The 22,159-nt window shown below is 40.4% G+C and overlaps 1 protein-coding gene across 5 annotated transcripts in view; it reads left to right on the top strand.

The window, feature by feature from the left end:
- LOC132124143 (ras-responsive element-binding protein 1-like) overlaps window positions 1–22,159 on the top strand; it is a 49,970-nt gene that overhangs the window by 21,712 nt on the left and 6,099 nt on the right. For 3 of the 5 annotated variants that reach the window (XM_059534995.1, XM_059534996.1, XM_059535000.1), the window contains 6 exons: window positions 6,726–6,851; window positions 8,416–8,645; window positions 12,102–12,191; window positions 12,350–12,513; window positions 18,058–18,208; window positions 18,298–18,440. In XM_059534995.1, coding sequence (XP_059390978.1) covers window positions 6,726–6,851; window positions 8,416–8,645; window positions 12,102–12,191; window positions 12,350–12,513; window positions 18,058–18,208; window positions 18,298–18,440 — 904 coding nt within the window. Of the gene's footprint in view, window positions 1–6,725; window positions 6,852–8,415; window positions 8,646–10,829; window positions 10,883–11,433; window positions 11,482–12,101; window positions 12,192–12,349; window positions 12,514–18,057; window positions 18,209–18,297; window positions 18,441–22,159 lie in introns of those variants that run through there. The other 2 variants (XM_059534997.1, XM_059534998.1) reach the window with 2 other exon arrangements.

Genomic DNA, 22,159 nt, shown 5'->3' with positions numbered 1-22,159 from the left:
TTTGTGGACTTGCAGTGTTGGATCAATAATTGGATCAGCTTAAAGTCACCATGAAACGATTGCAACAGTTACCAAATAACACTTTCTACAATCCAACCGCAATTTCCATTCATGCCAACTTATGTTTGCCACTTAATTAATGCTTTTAATTGTCTTTGTGGAACAGGTGAAGGGATTTGCCTGATTGTGGTGATTCTCATAGTGGATGGCCACACAGAGGAGAATGTCGAGAATGTCGACATTTCTTTTGACTTCAGATGGGGTTTATAAGGTCCCGTTGTGTTTTGCCTCAGCACATTGTTAGTTCAGTAGGCCATTACGTAAAGTTCAGAGGCTTAGTCCCCTTTGAGCCATTGCTTGTGTAATACCCAACAGACACCTCAAGGGTGAATGACTTTCAAATGAGTGATTTACGTGAGTAAGAGAGGGAGTACTAGTAATATTCCTTTCACTCTGTCCTAGTTTGGCCCCAGACCAACCCCCTGTCTCTTGGTCTCTGTAAACACAGTGCTCTACTGATACCCTGATCTTTGCCCTCAGAGAGTAAGAGAGACAGAACGTGAAAAGTTCAAGCTGGAGAACTGCACTCCAGGCCACAACTGGTGACCAAACATTGATTGAATTTTGTGTGTGAGGTTTTCTTTAGCTTGGTCTGGTGAGTCCGGACAGGATATCTGCTCATGGAAGGGCGGAGGAAGGCCCCAGTCACTCGGAGTCACTGATTGGGAGGAAGGAAGATGCAAACGGCTACTAGGAATATCTTCTTGTACACTAAGAGCTTTGGGCAGTAAGCGTACAGGAGTTGTAGCTTCCTTCCTCTACCGCCTCATCTGTCTGTGTGAGCTAATGCTTATTTCACACACGGGACCAGATTTCTCCTGTTTCCTCTTGAGCGCTGTGATGTCAACGAAGACACTGGAGGATGTAATAGACAGACAACATATGGCCACTGCATTTACTGCTGTCACAACCCCCTCGCCTTGACCTATTCTCAGTTTAACCACAAAGCAAACTAGTCCCTTTTTTAACTTTCTCTCACTCAGGGAAAACATTAATATCTTTATCCTCTCCTTTCCCTTTATAAAAGCCTTTCAAGGCCTCTTCCCACCAGTTAACTGAGAATCGGCACTACGGCCGCTCTAAATCTGTTTGCTTTTGAAGTGCACGTGTCATTTTTGGCAGTTTGGCTTGGAGCTGTTGTCTGAGAGCCATCCTCGCATGCCCAACCCACTCTCTCTGCCATTTGCATCCCAGAATGCAGGCCAATTGCTTTAATAAAAGCTTCTACTGAATGTAAGCTAGAGCTATCGGCATCTTACGAGGAAGTAAAAGGTCTTGTCTGCCACGGTTTTTGACTAAATCTTACATTGGCAGCATTGTGGCTTGAGTGAATACTTTGGCTTTAGGCCCAAGTTTTAATGTAAATTTAGATTAGGAATGCTTCTCAAATAAATAGTCAGGTGCTATTTGGACTTGTCAGCATCATATGTGTGTCTCATGGTAAAGTAGACAGAAAGACAAGCCGCTGATCATTTCAAATCGAACTCAAACCAACTTGTTGTTTGAACTGATTGCTCATTTGTGTTGCATCACAGATGTGTTGGCCATACATGTTAAACCAGTGGTTCTCAAAAACTTTGACTTTTGCCATAATAAACTCCTAATTTGCGGCTTATTAATAGTTAGTAAGGTAGTTGTTCGGTTATGGTATGGAAAAGTATCTAATGTATGGTCATGCAGAATAAGTCATTAATATGTGCGTTATACATACTAATTAACAGCCAATATGCAAGTAATATGCATGCCATTTAATACTGAGGATTTGTCCTTAAAATAAAGTGTTACCAATAAAAACTAAACTAAAATAAATTGGAGTTGGAGAAGTTTGGGGGTGAATTAAAATGATACATACCTTGATTTTTTTTTGTTGTTTTAGCTATTTTATAGCTTAGTCTGGTTTAAGACTGATTTGATTTGAGTTTACTAGTGTCAAAAATTTAGCTAGCATCTATGCAATGCAAGGCCTGCACAAATGGATGTATGCAGAAATACAATAATTTGAACGCACAGCATATATTCGCTTAGTTAATATTTCATCTAATTTTGTAATGCCTCAATTAAGATTTTGCAGTGGTTATGGGCTTATTCCAACCCACACCCTGTTGTCAAACGTTTTTTGGTTGGAAACAAATGCTATCAGTGTAGTCTGTGTCTTAATACTAAATTTGATTAGCATTTTTAGAATATTTTATACCATTTTAAAGTAGTTTTGTTTGTTTTCTGTCATTTTAAAAGGTAAGCATTTACATTTTAGAATAGCTTTGAGGATATTTGAAGAAGTTTATGTAGGATGAGTGAGGAAAAGCAGTGAGGGACAGACGAAACAAGATGGAGAGACACAGAGAGAGGGAGCAGCAGAGGCATTCTTGCTTGCTCGGTTTGGCAGTGAGGACTTTTCCACTCTTGTGTGCTTCTGACTGACACACAAACGCTTAAAAAGCTCACATACGGTCATACACGAATGCACACGCAGGCACAATCATAACATATTCTCTCCTCATAGTCTCCCAAAATCACCTCTGCTTTCCCACAGTTTGTCTTTTGTTTGGCTTGTTTTAACAAGGATGTGCAAGAATCTTTTTCTGTCGTGTGTGTGTGTGCAGGAAAGTGAGAGTGATGGTTGGGAACAGATGTATTAACAGCAGTCCCCCGACTCCCTCCACCCTCACTATCTCTCCCAGCAAGAGAGAGAGATTCTTATGACAAGTACAGCTCTTTCTCACTCACTCTCGCCCCAGACCCCCACCCCAAATCCTTGCACAACTCGAAACCTGCCCTGCTGTTGTGTAATCTCTGGTCTTTCTACCTCTAATCATCAACAGAACCCAACAGTATCGTGCTCAACTTTCCACACCCATCTCTACTAATACAGGTTTTCTCACCTCCCCCTTTTCTCTCCGTCCTCTTCTTCTGTTCAGCATCTTTCTGGTTTTCTCAGTTAGGCTTTCTAAGTTCTTTCTTTAATCAAACGTGATTGAAGACGAGTAAAAGTAAAATCTTGTAAATGACAAATAAAATCTAAGGCTAATGCTAGACATCATTTATTCGCCCAGAGTGAAGATTTAGTTGCATTGTAGAGGGTTGTTAAATTTGTCAATTAAAGGGATGCTCCACCCCAAAATGAAAATTGTCATTCATCTCTTACCCCCATGTCGTTCCAAACCTGTAAAAGCTTTGTTCGTTTTCTGATCACAATTTAAGATATTTTGGATGAAAACTGGGAGGCTTGTGACTGTCCCATAGACTGCCAAGTAACTTACATCGTCAACGCCTAAAAACGGGTGGAAAACGCTAGGCGCGCCGCTTTCTCCTTCTCAAAGCGCTCGGGCAGAAGCGCTCCTGAGGCGTCTGCCGTTGCTAAACAACAACGACGCTCTCTCTCCATGAAGACGCGGAAATTTCAGCAAAGGATAAATGGATTTGCAGCACAAAAAAAATTCGCTTTCAGTAGCTGGCTACTAAATTTATTTAAAAATGGCAATCCATTTACAGCTATGATCAGCTGTTGCTTCATCTTGGCTGATCTTTCAACGTTGTTAAGGGAAAGGATGAAGCTGAATGTTTAGTTCTTGTCACATGACCTGCAGTGCGCTTGCGGCATTCTGAAAAGTTGAGATGTTTTTAACTCGATGCGGTGCAAACGCGGCTGGAAAAAACGCGTCGCTTCCATTATGAGCGCGCATACCGCGTGCCTACATTGGAAAAACAAACTTCAGCGCGCAAAAGACGCGATATGTGAACGGCCCCTAAGAACTGCGGTCTTCTACAGTACTTCAAATATGCCGTGGAGCATCACAGAAAGTGACCGAATTCAAGAACATTGTTGTGGCATCTCTCAAGCAATGAATAAACACCGCTAACTTGGAGAATGCAGTGAAAACTCCTCTTCTCGCGTCTGCCCTAGACCCTCGGCATAAACATCTCCGGTTTCTCGATGAAAACATGAGAGAAGTAAGGAAAAAAAAAATTTTCCTTGATGCGAGTGGTGCGGATGCAGCCGCCGTCACCAACGATGAAGAGGATGAGGCAATGCCCACTCGTCGGAAAACGTTGAGCCAGTTCTTCATCGATTATTACAGAGAGTCCAGCCGAGACGAACAGTTCTTGCTTTATCCACCAGATGAGGATCCCATTCAGTGGTGAAACGAAAACATGAAGCTCTTCACAAAACTTAATCGCTTAGCACACCGTTATTTTTTGTGAGTCCCGCCAACGTCTGTGCCATCAGAGCGCGTTTTCTCCGCGGCCGGCCTTATTGTTAACAGACTAAAGAGCTGACTTTCCCCTGATCATGTTTACATGCCTGTGTTTCAAAACAAAAACATGTAAAACAATAGAAAAAAAGCAAAAAAGCAAAAAAAATTTGCTGACAGTTTCAAAGTTTCAAAGTTAGTGTAGGCTACGTTCTACAATAGCCTAATTGCTGCAGGCTGCTTTATGTTTTTTCTTTGTTCACTTTTTTTGTTGCTTTTAATCTGTACTTTTGTTTGTTTGCACGCATTGTTAAAGGTTTTCAGCTAAAAAACATGATGTGTAATGTTCAAGCTTATTGTGTGTAAGCTTGTTCAAAATGATGGAAACTATAAATGTTGCTGAAAAATAACGTCTGTCTCATTAAACTTAATTTAAATAAACGAATATTCGAATATTCGTTTTTTGTGAGCTCAAATATTCGATTGTGATATTTGCGGAAAACGCCCATCCCTAGTATGCTCTTCTGTGTCAGCCGCGCCAAAATGATACGTTTTCTACATGTATTTACGCATTGATTAGAATGAAAACAGCGCATTCATCCAGCGCAGCTGACACCGAAGAGCGTACGCTGCTTGCGTCCAGCACATATTCTCCAAAATGGTGTTTAGGACTAAGAGATTGACAAAATTTTCATTTTGGGGTGGAGCATCCATTTAATCCGCGGATCTCATGCGTGCCAAACCGTTGGGTCCTGGTCTGTACGGATCACGGATCAACTACAATCCGTTCAACCCAGAGTGAAAAGTAATAACGTCTTCCTTACACATCTCAATCAATGGAAAAGTGTTGAAATGTCTTTCCAGTTAAAAAAAACTTTTACCAATATCATGAATTAACCCATAAATGTCACCATACATGTTTGAGATTTTACCACCTGAACTAAACTGCTTTATCATGAAAAGGCTGAATTAGCTGATCCCTAATAAAAGACATGGATTAAATCTGGATGTGCACATCCGCCATGTTGCCATTGGGCCAATTATACTGTTTTTGTGCATTTATGGTCTTTTTCTCAATTGGATAGGTATCTGATAAAAGAAAACGCTTGAAGTGGCCAAGTGTAAACAGGCCCATTGTCATGTGACCTATGAACATTAGTTGTCACTTCACTGCCATTCACAAATCCTCTCCTCTGGCCTCATGGGATTCATCCCTATGTGTTCATCAAATGCACACTTCAGAAATATTTGGTCATCCATTTTCTTTAGTGTTCTTATTTTTATTTTTTTGCAGAAAACAACAAATTCTGACACACAGAGGTCTACAGAGGTCTTTTCGATGATATTCCTATTTGTTGTCATTATTTTGAAGAGTAAGGACTCTATCTAAGGGCACTATCTGTATTTAGCAGTAGCTGTGTCTAATCGAGTGCATTCAGTACTTGGGTAGCAGGCTGTTTCTGGAGGAATTTGGTTTACCTCCATTTGGCTACAAGGCACATGTGAAATTTCTCCGGTTAGTGCAGAGTTTGTCCCCCTGATCATATCTACCATGTTGTTATGGTCCAGCCAACTGCAGACCTGTTGTCCAACTGCATTGTCACACGCTCGCATTTCCTTATCCTCTCTCCAAAAGAGGAATTGACCCAGACCGCAGAGGAGCTTCCTGTGTGGCTGTGGATGGGAAAAGAGAGAATCTCTTTCTTTTCTCCATCATTTTCCCTCCTAAATCTTTCCTCTTGACAACTGTTCCAACTCTCCCTCCCTCATGTTAACACATTATCACACTCTTTTAGTCATTAGCACACTTATTAAATCATAACCAACACTCAGAGTGCTGCTTTTTAGGTCGATGTACCTCTAAGTATCTCCCACAGGAATGATACCCCCTCATGACCTTCCCCTCTAAAAAGTAGCGCTTAGACCCCCCTGCTCATCCAGATTAGCATCTATAGCCATCTGCCATGCTGGTGCCCACCAAAGCAGAGATTTTCCTGTGTGGTCGTCTGTAGTTCTCAAATAATCAGATGAAACCAATCATGGTTTCGTAGGCCACACCTATGATGTTGCCAGTTGTTTCAGCCAATCAGATCTCTGTCTTTTCTTAAACTTCATTAGAACTTCATAGTCTGCTATGGCATCACACGATGACTCTTACACACTTGCCCTGGGCAGACTTGTGTGTTCATGAGCTGGGCAAGCGCGCTCTGCAGACAGGTGCTGAAGCCATAAAGCAGAAAGAAAATGTGTACCGTGCCTCATCTGGAGAACACACGTTATGTTCCACTGATTGTATCAAGTATTATGTAGTGTACTCGCTGAACAATTTCCCATTCTTCCAGTAATTTTTGCCCCCTGTTCTCCATCTAGGTGTTTTAAATGTAAAATTTACTATGAGATATAAGCTGTTCTTCCAGTGCACTCAAAGCACCCATGGTTTATTTGCGTATGTGTGTTTTTTTTTTTTCATAGTTATGGAAAATTCAACGGAGGAGAAAAGAACAGATTCTGCAAATTGCACCCTCATTAGAGAGGAGGCGGAGCAAAGTGATGAGCGCCAGAGCCCCGCCCCCACAGGAACACAAACAGCACACACAGGTAGAAATCTGTCAGTCCCCCATCTATTGATCCATCATACATACCTTCTATCCATATTCGTTCATTCTCTTTTGATCACTTGTTCTTTCACTCTATCTAAAGCTCTATCCATCCATCTATTTATACATTATTCGTTCTATCGTCTATCCATCCATCCGTTGTGTTCTGTTTTTTTGTTCTGTCACTCAGTCTACTACTCTTCACTCTATCCATGTATCGTTTTATCATCCATGCCTCGTTCTATTACTCTTATCTTTCTATCCATTGTTCCTTCTATTTATTGCTCTATCATCTTTCTATCCATTGTTGCTTCTGTCTATCATTGTATCATCCATCCCAGCTCTATCCATCCATTGTTTTATGTCTATTAGAGCCCAATTTTATTGGCCGATATTAGCCTGTCGCAGATATATCGGTATCGATGAATATACCACCGATATAAAAAATATATGAAATGCTTGTAAATGGTGTAATCACGTAGTTTGTCCAGCAGACTGCAGTCCATTGTTTGCTATTGATGACCTGCTTTAAAGCTTAAGTCTATGGAGTACCGTTGAAATTTTGAACGGCCATATCTCTGTAATGGCGTGGCGGATCCGCACCAAAATCAGGGGATCCCTTCAGCCCAAGAAACCCCTTTGAACTGAACCAAATCAGGTTTAAGTCTTGAAGTCCCCTTTCAAATGAGACCATCCCCGTGTCGATAGCCCTCTGGGTCCGGGAATTATGGGTGGTTACATTTGCAATTGAGTGCCAACCGATCCCGGAGGGCTAATGACGCGCAGAGGGTGGCGTTCGAGAGGGCTTCTCAAGATGAAGGAATCCCCTGATTTTGGTGGAGATCCGCTGGCTTGTTGAGATAGTTAGCATAGCATTCAAGCATTGTCTTATTCGACCATAAGTGCTCTGTGAAGTGGACTTGATATTCTGCCATGATTCCAGTTCCAAGAGAATGTACACGTTACATTCAAGGGCCATTAAAGTTTGCGTGACTTGAATTTAAATTGTATTTATTTACAGAGGTATATTATGTCACACTTCACACTTCTCTAGTTGGTTCAGCGCAAATGTTGAATAAAAAAAAAATAAAGTTGAATAAACTTCAGCATTACTGTTAAGTGCACTGATGTCAGACTCATTTGGGATAATAAAATTGTTGAATGCCCGGCCTCCATTACATATCTTTGTCGCGTCAGTATAAGGGTTTGATCCCCACATTTAAGTGATGATTGCAAAAAAATTGTTTATGTAGGCCTATACTGTACATATTCTGTTTATGTATATATTGTACTAATCAAAAGTTTGGACACATGAATGGGAAAGTGTCCGAACTTTTGACTGGTACTTTACTATAATATACACAAAGAATATTAGCCAATATATCGATATAGGTGTTTTTTTACTCCATAATATCGGTATTTGCCCCCAAAAACCTATATCAGTCGGGCTCTAATCTTATCTATCTATCTATCTATCTATCTATCTATCTATCTATCTATCTATCTATCTATCTATCTATCTATCTATCTATTAAAATAATACAAAGAAATGAAAACATCCACAGATGGTTCTGTCGGTGTAAAGGAGAAAGCAAACAAATGGGAGAATGGACAGAATGGAGTAGACGGAGAGATGGAGGAAGTCGAAGGGGTGGACTTGTCTTCCATTAACTCCATGATGAGCACCGTGATGAAAGCAGCTCGGCTAAATGGCGGTGTAGACTCCGCCCACACCACGCCCAGTAAGGTGTCGGTCAAAAGCCCCAGCACCAACCGCAGTGGAAGAAAGACCCAGGTAAGAGGTTACGAAGAATAAGAGTGAAAGTCTCATACATACTTGATAAATGTGATATCAGGAAATATACATGTTTTTACATACAAAAAAACTATATAGTTCTTATATAGTCAAGAACAAATCGTTCTTGTTTTTGAACATAACTATTTGTTTATAAAACGCAAAATATATTTATGATCCAAACTCAACACCGAATGTCTCACAATAATTCATAATCTCAAAACTGACTCATTCTCCAAATGAACCAATCAGACGAGACATGGCAGTGTCCTTGGCTTCATCCCAGTTCACATACTTCTATTATACAAAAGTTTGTCGGGGTGAGAAAGTTGGTAGTTTTAAATATGTAACCAGAGATTCCACCATCGTGGCTTATCACCACATCATTTTTCATTTTAGGTTAATGCATTTAAAAACACTGTGATCTACAGCAGGCACATTTTGCATATTATTTTTATTGTACTGTGATGACATAACATGCTAATTCTAATCTTGCACTATTTAGAATTAAAGTGAATTGGGATGCAGCATTAAATAATGAATAGCTGCTGCTTATATACATGTGTTTTCATGGTTAGAATGAAGTACAGGTGGGAAGGACTTTATAGATGCTGCCATCCTGCCTTTAAACAGAAAGTGACAAATGGTCTTCTGGCATCTCAATCCACCTTTTGTCCATCCTGGCTGCATCACATGACTTCCATTAGAGCTTGCAGTTCATGCCTTAACACCCCAGTGTGGGGCAACAGGTGTTGCTTTTAACCCCTTAACACTCCTGTGGAACTGTGGGGGGAAGTTTAGTCTCTGAAGTTTTGGATCTAAACCCCCCTTAAATGTGTTTCTCCCACTTTTGAAAGAGCGTTGTCCTCATTTACATTCTGAAATTATGGCTTTAGGACAGTAGGTATAAAACCTCATCGACTTACATTGAAGGATGTCAAATCTGGAGACCTTTATAGAAATTGGTGTGTGTGTGTGTGTGTGTGTGTGTGTTTTAGCCAGTATGCAGTGTTTCACCTGGGCAGGCTGTAGTCTAGTTCTCATGCCTCTTTCGCTCCTTTTGAGGAAAAGTAAAGAAGCTTATAGTGCGTTGTGTAATTTACTGGATTAACTGAGAATAAAGAGACGTGCCAAAGCACAGAACACTCCAGACAGGTGCTGTTAAACACAAACAGGCTCGGACAAAAACTGGTAAAAAAAAAAAGAAAATGTTGCTAACAGGTGTTAGCTCAGATGCACCTCGTGAATTGTAACCAGTGGAAAAAAAATGACATGTCACTTGATCTTCAGAAATCATTCTAATATGATCATTTGCTGCTTAAGAAACATTTATTATTATCAGTGTTGAAATTATTTTGGATGTTTTTGTGGAAACCGTGATATATAGGAAGTTTGTAACATTTATTAAAGTCTTAACCATCATTCTTGATAAAGTCAATCTATCCTTACTGATTGAAAGTTTGAAAAAAAAAAATCCTGATCCAAAACCTCTGAAGTGTGTATTGAGCATGTAAGCTGTCCTTCTGACCTGTGGAGTTTTTTTAAGCAGGTCAGTATGACTCAGTGAAACGTGGCGATGAAATGAATGGAGACTTCCTTCTATGATGAAACTATCACTTCCAGTTAAGGTCAAAAAGCAAACGCTGTCTGTGAATGACACTTCCCCTCATAACATGCTGAATGGTAAATATGCTCAGCTTGAGCAGCCGGTGCTCGCTGGTCCTGAACTGAAGCCAAGAGAGTCACCGAAGGAAAACAAGCCCTTCGCCAGCGTGCCACCAGAGGAAAAGGAAGTGCTCTTCTCTTCCTAGAGATGTTTTTGAAGATTCCACTCGTGTGTTTGTAGATCATGTGGGCGTCTGTTTAGGGCTGGATTTGTGATGACTCACACCTTCTCTTTATCTCCTTATAAATATATAGTATGAGACGGCTACGCATTTATTTTGAGACATCATACAAGTAAGGGTACGTCATACAAACAGAACAGCAACAGGAACTGATTGTCTCGCTGAGCGGGACAGTGCTGCTAGGTTCACATTTAAAGGAATAGTCCCCCCAAATGAAAGTTCGGTCCTCATTTACTCACCCTCAAGTTGTTCCAAACCTGTGTGTTTTTTTCTTCTTCTGTTGAACATAGAAGATATTTAGAGGATTGTGGCTAACCAAACATTTGTTTGTCCCCAGTGGGGACCAGAAACTGAAGAAGGAAACTCGTACAGGTTTGGAACAGTTTTAGGGTGAGTAAATCATGATCGAATTTTTATTTCAGTGTGTGTGGTGTCAGTTTACACAGATTTCCAAGAAAGGAGAAAGAGGAAATGGTTCTTTAAGATGCTCTACATGAAATGCACAAACTCCAAAACATACTTGAAGGAGGAGAGGATTTCATTTATTTTAAAAACACTCACAGTTGCTACACAGAAGATATTCAGATTATCGATTGTTGTGTACTTTAAAACGACTGCATTCATGCACGTAAATGTGAGCTGTATTGCTGTGGTTTATGTGGAGCTGTAGAGTCTGTGCTCCGTGGCTGATGTAGTTCTGGGGTTGAGCAAGTGTTTACTTAACAGTGAATTTAGCTCAGTATCTCACACACACAACATGTTCTGACAAGACACTCAAGGTCGGAAGACAAGGCCTCATTCCTCGTATGGGTTTTTACCCACGCTGCTCAAATTATTTCTGACTGTGCAAAATGATGAAAACAAGGATAGCTTATGTTTAATTATGTAATACCACAGCTGAGTTTTATTATTTAATTTCTCTAATATGTTTTGTGGCTTTTATTCCATTAGCTCTGATGCTAATCTACACTACTGTTCAAAAGTTTGGGGTCAGTATGAATTATTATTTTTAATTTATTAATAGAAATTACACTTCATTTGAACTATTCATCAAGGAATCATGAAAAAAGTAACAGTTTCCACAAAAATATTGCACAGCACAATTGTTTTCAACATTGATGATAATCAGAAATGTTTCTCGAGCAGCATATTATTCTGATTTCTGAAGCTCATGTGACACTGAAGACTGGAGGAATGATACTGAAAATACAGCGGAGCATCACAGAAATACATTGCATGTTAAAATATATTCACATAGAAAATGGTTATATGTAAATTGTAATAAATTTACACAATATTACTAGTTTTTATTGAATATTTGATCAAATAATTACAAGCTTGGTGAGCAGAAGAGACTTTCAAAAGCGTTGAAAAAATTAGTTGACAAAAATAAGTGAGTAAATAAAGTTGAGTAAAATAAATAAGTTGACAAAATAACCATACACATATACACTTTAAAACAGCTTTTGTGCCAACGAGACATCAAATTTGCGTCCTTGCCAAATCCCGTGCTTTGAAACACAAGCTTTTGTCACATAGTATAATACAATGCTCTGTGCATGCTGTAGAGATATATAACTACATGCAGTTCATCTCATATTTGTTCCAGGAAGCCAAAAATGACAGCGGGTGTCTCGTCTGTCCACTGTGTGATAAGAGTTTTCAGACCCAACACCAGCTCACCATGCACATCCGCCAGGTAACATGCTCTCTTGACTAAAGTCAGCAAAGATGGCACAAAGTCAAGTGCCATCTGTCCGAGTGATTTCAGAAGCCACTTAGACAGGACAATATATTGAAGAGGCTGTAATGTTAATTAACTGATCGAGCTAGCTGACCCAAATGTCTTTTATCCAGCACAACATTGATAGCGGGGCTTCGGACCACTCTTGCAGTATCTGTGGGAAGTCTCTGAGCTCGGCTAGCTCTCTGGATCGTCACATGCTAGTGCACAGTGGAGAGAGACCCTACGAATGCTCTGTGTGCCGTCAGACCTTCACCACCAATGGCAACATGCACAGGTCAGTCGGGGTTTTCAAACTAAAAATGATTTGCAATCTGGAGCAAAAATTTGTCATTTAGGTTAAAGATTTTGATTTTGTGCAACCGAATTGATTCTCGAGACAACATGCACACATTTAACTACCATAATGTGACGAATTACTAAGGAAAATGAGAGGTTAAGTAGGACTGTATACATTGGGATATAATTTTTTGTCAGTGAAGGTTTTTTTCAGCCGTGAGGCCTTGGTTATGTTGCTAATGTTGGTGCATAATGTTGTTAACATTTTTGGTTACTAACTTTTTTTAAATAACATTTATTAAGCTTATTTTTATTTAATCCGTATTGATGAATTGTGCACTGATTTATTAAGTCAGTTCTGATTTCAAGCTCTCTTTCAGCTAATAAAGTGTAATTATCAAATTATTTTGACTAAGGATTGAGTGTATGATTTCATACACACACACCTTTGTAAACCATTGAATATTCAAACTCAACTGGTCTTAAATTCAGATAAACAGCAGTGAGTAACCGTACGTGTGATTTAAGAGAACGGAGATGTGTGGGAGTAGCATGGCCATCCGCCCTAATGTTTCGTCATATCTTCTGTTTAACTACTGAATGAGCTGTAATCCTAAACTTAGCGCTGACTTTGTCTTGGTGGATTTAATGTTTGTTTGTAGCAAAATGAGTCATATGCAGTCATTTCGTTGTGGCTTTCATGCTGATCTGATTTAAGCAGAACAGATTTGTCACTAGATATTAATTTCATGAAGAAATGTGAGTGGTGCTTAATTTGCCACCATGGGTGTTCTGGCTGATTGCCAGGGTGTTGATGTGGGGTTGCTACAGTGTTTAAGTGGTTGCTAGTACATTTCTATGCAGTCGCAAGAGTGTTCTGTGTGGTTGCTAGGGTGTTCTAGGGTTGCTAAGGTGTTTCTGTGGTGTTGTAGAGTTGCTATGGTGTTTTACCCGGTTGTCAATGCATTGTTATACAGCTTGCTAGGGTGTTCTAGAGCTGCTAACATGTTGTAAGTAGTTGCTAGGGTGTTCTAGAGTTGCTACGGTGTTGTAAGTGGTTGCTAGTGTGTTCTAGAGTTGCTACGGTGTTGTAAGTGGTTGCTAGGGTGTTCTAGAGTTGCTACGGTGTTGTAAGTGGTTGCTAGGGTGTTCTAGAGTTGCTAATGTGTTGTAAGTGGTTGCTAGGGTGTTCTAGAGTTGCTACGGTATTGTAAGTGTTTACTAGGGTGTTCTAGAGTTGCTACAGTATTGTAAGTGGTTGCTAGGGTGTTGTAAGTGGTTGCTATGGTGTTGTAGAGTTGCTAACGTGTTTTACCTGGTTGTTACTGCATTGCTATACAGCTTGCTAGGGTGTTCTATGGTTGCTAAGGTGTTTTAAGTGGTTGCTATGGTATTCTAGAGTTGCTATGGTGTTGTAAGTGGTTGCTAGTGTGTTCTAGAGTTGCTACAGTGTTGTAAGTGGTTGCTAGGGTGTTCTAGAGTTGCTACGGTGTTGTAAGTGGTTGCTAGGGTGTTCTAGAGTTGCTAATGTGTTGTAAGTGGTTGCTAGGGTTTTCTAGAGTTGCTACGGTATTGTAAGTGTTTACTAGGGTGTTCTAGAGTTACTACAGTATTGTAAATGGTTGCTAGGGTGTTGTAAGTGGTTGCTATGGTGTTGTAGAGTTGCTAACGTGTTTTACCTGGTTGTTACTGCATTGCTATACAGCTTGCTAGGGTGTTCTATGGTTGGTAAGGTGTTTTAAGTGGTTGCTATGGTATTCTAGAGTTGGTAAGGTGTTTGTAAGTGGTTGCTATGGTGTTGTAGAGTTGCTACGGTGTTGTAAGTGGTTGCTAGGGTGTTCTATATTTGCAAAGTTGTTTTAAGTGGTTGCTAGTCCATTGCTATGCAGATGCAAGAGTGTCTTGGGTGGTTGCTATGTGGTTGCTAGGGTGTTCTATAGTTGCTAAGGTGTTTTAAGTGGTTGCTAGTCCATTGCTATGCAGATGCAAGAGTGTCCTGGGTGGTTGCTATGTGGTTGCTAGGGTGTTCTAGAATTGCTACAGTGTTTTAAGTGGTTGCTATGATGTTCTATATTTGCAAAGGTGTTTTAAGTGGTTGCTAGTCCATTGCTATGCAGATGCAAGAGTGTCTTGGGTGGTTGCTATGTGGTTGCTAGGGTGTTCTATAGTTGCTAAGGTGTTTTAAGTGGTTGCTAGTCCATTGCTATGCAGATGCAAGAGTGTCCTGGGTGGTTGCTATGTGGTTGCTAGGGTGTTCTAGAATTGCTACAGTGTTTTAAGTGGTTGCTATGATGTTCTATATTTGCAAAGGTGTTTTAAGTGGTTGCTAGTCCATTGCTATGCAGATGCAAGAGTGTCCTGGGTGGTTGCTATGTGGTTGCTAGGGTGTTCTATAGTTGCTAAGGTGTTTTAAGTGGTTGCTAGTCCGTTGCTATGCAGATGCAAGAGTGTTCTGAGTGGTTGCTATGTGGTTGCTAGGGTGTTCTAGAATTGCTACGGTGTTTTAAGTGGTTGCTAGGGTGTTCTATAGTTGTAAAGGTGTTTTAAGTGGTTGCTAGTCCATTGCTATGCAGATGCAAGAGTGTTCTGAGTGGTTGCTATGTGGTTGCTAGGGTGTTCTATAGTTGCTAAGGTGTTTTAAGTGGTTGCTATGTGGTTGCTAGGGTGTTTTAAGCGGTTGCTAGTCTATTGCTATGCAGATGCAAGAGTGTTCTGAGTGGTTGCTATGTGGTTGCTAGGGTGTTCTATAGTTGCTAAGGTGTTTTAAATGGTTGCTATGGTTTTCTATAGTCATTACAGTGTTTTATGTGGTTTTTAATTAATTGCTATACAGCTTGCTAGGGTGCTGTGAGTGGTTGCTGAGGTCTTCAAAATATTTGGTAGGGTGTTCTGGATGGTTGCCAAAAAAGGATTTTATTAGTACATTAGAGGTTTTTAAACATCTCTAGCATTGATAGTGCAAGTTCCATTACATCTATCTCCACATCCGTTTGTAAAAACATCATTTGAGAAGTTGAATTGTTCAGAGACGTATGTTGGGCTTTTTAGAGAAGTGAAAGCTTGTTGGTTGATTACATCCTTCAGGCCTCACCCCGCCTTCGCCTGCGCTGAAGAGTTGCTCAGAGGATGAGTGCACCACTAAGATAAATGAAAAGGCGTTGTTTTGTTTATGTATGTTGGTGTTCATATAACGTGTGTTACCGATGGGCTTCGTCAGCTCTGTAGCCTTGCTTTTGTTTAAGGAGAGCGAGCTTTGCAGGAAGTGAAGAGTGACTTTAAAACACCTCCCCCACCCGTCTCTTCCCTCCAGTTTTGGTCATGGTATCTTCTCCCAGCAGGCCTTGCTGATGGAGGAGGTAAACATGAACTTCCTCCCAAGGTTGCGAAGGTTGATGGTGATGTGCATATGGGGGATCAGTGTGTGTGTGCTTGTGTGGACGGCTCTTAGCAGTTGATAAAGGGCCCCTGGGTAGGATGGCTTGAATAAGCACTCTGTAAATTGCAGAAGTACAGTGAGATTGTAGGCCGGAATTGGAAATACTATGCTACGTTTGATTTGCATGGAATATGTGGCTGTGACGGATACGAAGGGAATCTGGTTTTTCTACATCTGCTGTTAGTGTCCTGATAATATCTCATCTTTTCCATGGTATTTTATGAGGATAAATGTACTAATAATGGTTACTAGGGGGTTCTTGAATCATATGTAACTTTCAAAACTGCTTTATGGTGTTCTGGAAAGATGTTTTGTCCAGTGAACAATTGGTAGCCTATGTTTTTAAACAACAGTACAATCCAATTTACTATTCCTCACAGTCTCGTTTTCATTCCTGTTCCTGTCCAAGTCTGTTGGACCAAGCTGAGCCCATTTTTTTTTTATATTCTGGTCTCTAGATATGGCTATTTTTTTGTCAGCTGATGTCTTCTCATCACTTGTGTCTTTAGCATGAACAGTGCAGGACGATGTACATGCCAAGTTTAATTCAGTTCGTTCATAGTTTTTCCTATAAATATCAAGAAGCTTTTCATTCTAGAAATGAAACCTTCTTAAAAATATTTTAGCACGTTTTCAGTTCTGAAATGATAGTTTTGAGGCCTCATGCATGTCCAAGGAAGATGTCCATGTAGTTGACGAGGAGGCAGCCATCTTGTGCCAAAGCATCAAATGGTTAGATGGGGGCTGCGGGGAGTCGAGTCAATGTTGCCTTGGAGAAAGATCAGCGCTTCACAGAGGAGAGTCAGAGTGCGTCCTGATTGGCTGCTTTTATTTGCTTGAACACTTTTGCTTTTAGTTACACCACTGAACAGCCACAGGTTTGCAGGGGTGCCCTTGCTCTGACATTGCAACTTTCTGACACCACAGTGCCCTCTGTCTGTGCTCTGTGGGAGCGCAATGGAATGCTTGGATTGGATGGAATGAACCTGTTTATGCATCAACAAGTTTTATGATCCTTTACAGATTAGCCAGCCTGCTCATGAAATGTCCATATTGACATCCTTCATTCAAGGACAGGAAACTTCAGTCTAGTACAGTTAGAACAATGTTACAGCCTCATTACTCATTACATTTTAATTGAATTGAAACTCTGATTCAGTTATGCCATCAATATAAACTCGAATTAGTTTTTTTCAGAGGATAAGCTGTCATCCTATATGAGGTTACTGTGGTGATGATTTCCATCCAATCAGAGTTTGCTGACTTAGCAGTGCTGGTTTTCTGTGATTGGTTAGAGGCAAGGTCAGAGTCCAGAGCAGAGAGATATAACAGACTGTCAGGTCCTCACACGGGTGTCCAACATACTGCCTGCTATTAATAAACCACCGACTGACCAGAGTGAAAACTGAGACCTGCAAGGCCATGGGATGTCTGACCTTTTTTACACTTGCACATGCATGTACACTTCCAAAGTACTTTTATAGGTACACAGATATAAACCCTTATAAAGAGCCCTTCCTGGATATTTGCTTCATTTGAAATTTGACCTTTGATTGTACAATAAATATAAATCTTTCTGTCATATATAGTTATAAATATACAGTCGGCTTGAAACTTTTACTTGAGTCTGACATCATTTTTATTTATCTTTATTGGACTTCAATTTCTCACTGGTTTCCTCAAGATTTCTCTCGATAATAGAGAATCAACTTCTGGCCCTCTCCATGCAACATTTCCGATCTCTTTACCGTTGATCTCTACCCGCCATCTTGGTCTCACATAAGCACATATAGAGGCTGTGGGATAATTGCATGAGTTTCCAGACCATTAGTATCTTCCCATTACAGTCCTCTCTGTTGGCTCCCAATGGGATGAACAGGGTTTCCTCTACACTAATTTCTACAGTATTATTCACAAGCTATTCATCCATCAAACAAGTGGGAGGCATCTGCAAATGTCTCTTCCAAGAAATTGTTCCACAATCATTAACCCTGTAGTTCCCAGGCATTTTTCAGAGAGCAGAATCATTTGTGATGCTCAATGTGAAAGCTGGTTTGTAAACGCACAAAATGCAGTTATAAAGCACACTCGTTTGTCTATTTTCAGACACATGAAGATCCACGACAAGGACTCTTCCAGCTCCATCCCCAACAGTCCAACTCTGTCTCCACCTAAGCGACGACGTCACTCTGCAGCCAAACGCAAACTAAGCCACGATGAAGACGGTGAGAAAACAGAGGAGACAGCCAGCAAAAAGGTAAGTGTAGCTCCACCATCTTTCCTGCGCCCCAAGATGGTGCTCTCACATTGGGCTACAAATAGCTGACGGTGGCCTGTGTTTTGCAGGTCAAGGAGGATAGCATAGTAGATGAGCAGAGTTTGAACAAAGGACAGGAAGAAGTCTTGACCTGTCCTATCTGCTTCAAGACCCTCACCTGCAGAAACGACTTCGATACCCACGTGGAGACCCATCCTGACACTACTCTGAGGTATAAACCCATACATCAGTAGATTCAATTAATTGAAAAGTCCTTCCAAAAACAATGTGAACATGTAACACCAACACAAACACAAGAGAGGCATGAGTTTAATTCAGGACTGAGAGGCTTAGTAACAAAATACTGTTTAGGGTTTGATAATGGAACAGTTCTGGCCCTTCCTACCTTCAGTTTTCCGTTCAGTATATTATAGCTGTCCATTAAGCCCAGACAGGAATGTTGTCCCTTTGTTCGAGGTGAGAGTTGTATTGCTGGTGGACGCCAGTAGCTGCGGCTGTAGGCTGGATCCCTGCAGTTGCCGGGAGATATAGTGGCATGCTTTGTGCTGGAACAGTCATAATTTAACACATCCGAATACAGACGGCTCTTGCTTACAGACTATGCAAAGGGATTTTGTTTCAGTGAAATTTGCCTTTTATATCGTGGTGCATGTTAAAAACACGTTTGTTTGTCTTGTTGAGCAGGTTTGATCTTGACAGTTTGGAACTGTAATTGTTTTGCTTATTGAAATGTTATTCTGAAAAGTTGTTGGCTGAGAATGATCATACCGACATGACTGTAATCCTGTCGACGTGTCTCCCTCCCACTCGTGAGAGGCCTAAGATGTTCTTCCCTTCCCCCCTGCATATGGCCCCCAGGCTTAGGGAAAGGGAGTGGCACATAGAGGAAAGAGGGAGAAATGGAGGGGGGGGGGGGTGTTAATGAGACACAGGAGGAGACTTCAGGAAGATGCATTCTGTAGGACATCTCTGTAGTAGTGTGTGTAAGATTGTAGCTGTATCCCTAGAGATGTCAGACTGCAGAATATTCCTCTAAACTCACCTAACCAATGGGTTGCTCCTCTAGTTAATGGATAGCTGTATTGCATGGCTCTGGGAGAAGGAAGTTGGCAGGGCCTGTCTGATTATTTTTTAAGAGGAGCGTTATTGTTGTATGGAAGTACTGCAGATTTAGCACTAATCCTGTGTAATCACAAGAGCTAAGAGTGCTAGTTAAGAGGATCTAGACTGCTGTGAATTGGGTTCCACTCTGTAGAGTTCTAAAAGCAACAAAATAACTACACATACACACATGCAAACCCGAGTAATGCTTTCAAAGATACAGATGACTTATCTGTCTGACCCAAACAGCCCTTCCAAGTAAGACAGACACTCCCATACATACATGCTATAATAAAACAAACAGTTCTCACTCTGAAATCTGATTGGATGAACCACATTTGAAGCCACTGCAGAATAGCCAATAGAAACAATCCTGAAAAAGCATCCTGGACAAGGAATGGTTAGTGCTTATTGTAATTATAGGTTACAGTGCTTGAACTCTTTATAACAGGCAAGCTGAATTTTGCTTCTCGTGGCCAGTGGCGGCTCCAGACAATTTTGATTGGGGGGGGGGGGGGGGGGGGCGATGGGGGGTCCTGGTCATTTCAAGGTGGGTCTCATGAAAACCAACAAAAAATACAGTGGACACGGCTAATAACTGCATATTACTGCATCGAAAATACTTTTTGGTCCAAAAATAGCAAAAATTACGACTTTATTCAGCATTGTCTTCTGTTCCTTGTCTGTTGTGTGAGATTTCAAAACACTGCAGTTTGTGATATCCGGTTCGCGAACAAATCATTCAATGTAACCGGATCTTCTTGAACCAGTTCACCAAATCGAACTGAATTGTTTGAAACGGTTCACATCTCCAATAAGCATTAATCCACAAATTACTTAAGCGGTTAACTTTTTTAACGTGGCTGACACTCCCTCTGAACAGGGCCATGCAGGGGGGGCAGGTGCTCAAAGTATAAAAGGGGCACATGGAACAAGGCTTTAAATGGCGCTGTTCAAAATATCAATACAGCAATATATTGTGATGCATTCCTTGCTGATTTGCGTATCGATATGGATGATTATGTATTGATACAGCAGCAAATGCTTTGATGCAGTTTTGAAAAAGAAACAATAGAAAAGACAATTTTAAGTTTAAAATAATAATAGCTCTGGGATTAGAAACTGAAATGTAAAATAATAAAAACTATAGAAAACACTTGTGCCTCTACATTTCCCTCTTTTTCTTCCTCTATCTCCATCTCCTCATTTGATCTATTACTTTCCACTCTCTGTCCATCTAGGAACCACCCTGAATTTACTATTTCAGCATTAATCTATTATTTTAACCATCACTACTACTCTTGCACCTAATCAATAAGTCCACCTTAAATATTGATACAAAACATTAAAAAACTGATACACTGGAACATAGTTATTAATATTATTATTACTGTTGTAGTTGTCTAAAATTTTACACCTTTGCAATGCAAACAAATGACAGACTACATTTGTTATTCATATCCTTCACACTGCATTTTGATTTCAGGTATATTATGCACTTTTTATTGACATTGGTATTTTTAACTTTATTTCCAGAGAGATATTATTGAGTTTACAGGCTAAAGGGGTCTTGCTGTTGTAAACACTGTTGCTATTGTAGAAAAAAAAATATTTGCGTCACATTTAAAATATAATTATATTTTAATTCATTTCTGAATTGTTTTTATTTTTATATTGATAATTCAGAGAATGAGAAAATCTGAATAAGCCTTACCAGTGTTGTGATAATTATTTTTAAGGCACTCTACGTGTTAAAAAATAAATAAGTACTGTGATATAATAAAAGTCAAATAACATAAAAAAGACCAGACCCCTTGATGCCTGTGAAACGTTTCTCCCTCAAACAGCACGCTAGCGTTACTTCTACACTACGGGCTACACACAGCAATATAAACAACATATCTGCATGTTCTCACATCACATCGTTCTTGTAAAATAATAATAAGTAAATAAGCATCAAAATCACTTCGGACAATTCGATAAAAAAAAAAACAGTTGAAAACAAAACGGTTCACCGGTTCTTTTGCGCTCGATGTAATTTCATTGGCGATGACTGCCCTTCATTCTAGCCTTTGGTTTACCCGCGCTTATAACATTAGCACAGAGTCAGTTCAGAATCAATCACCAAAAGAATCAGTTCAGTTCAGATGCGCTCTGTGTCAGTCTGCTTCACACTGAATCACACATGCGCAGTGTCATCATCTCCTCAGTTCTCGAATCAGACGCGTCTGACAGAAATGGTTCTCGTTTCAGTGTACGAATAAATGACGAAATAATAATTATTATTGTTCTGCGTAGTTTGAAGAGAAATATTTTTTTTATCTTTATCCCGGATATATATATATAGATTTTTTAATCAGGAAGAGGGTGGGGGGTCAAATGGGGGGTCAAGGCGTTTTTTAGCAGGGTCTTGAGACCCCCAAAGACCCCCCCTGGCGCCGCTGGTGCTCGTGGCTTTCTCACGCAAAACTAGCTGTTTTTATATAATTAAAGAATTCTCAAGCATTGGTCCTTAACCTGTTATCAGTTTAAGGTATTATGCTTCTCAGGTGGATTTGCCGCTATACTCTGCCTTACATTGCATTGTGTATGTCTACTGAGAAAAAAGCAGCTTACAGTCCCTGTGGATACGTCGTCACCATGATCAGGGGCAGAGCATGTGACAAGACCAGTGCACAGTGTCACAGACATCAGCCAGCTGTCTTATGTTGCACCCTACAAACACAGAAAGAGTGCCAGTATAGGCAAGGGTGTGGTTATCATCGACTTTCCAGCTCATAGTTAATTCACTTAGGAAATCCCAGCTCTATTTTCCCTGTGCAGATGTCT

This window comes from Carassius carassius, chromosome 42 (genome assembly GCF_963082965.1).
Source record: "Carassius carassius chromosome 42, fCarCar2.1, whole genome shotgun sequence".
Taxonomy (NCBI): domain Eukaryota; kingdom Metazoa; phylum Chordata; class Actinopteri; order Cypriniformes; family Cyprinidae; genus Carassius; species Carassius carassius.
The sequence above is the reverse complement of the archived record's forward strand: the minus strand, read 5'-3'. Positions and strand labels throughout refer to the sequence as shown.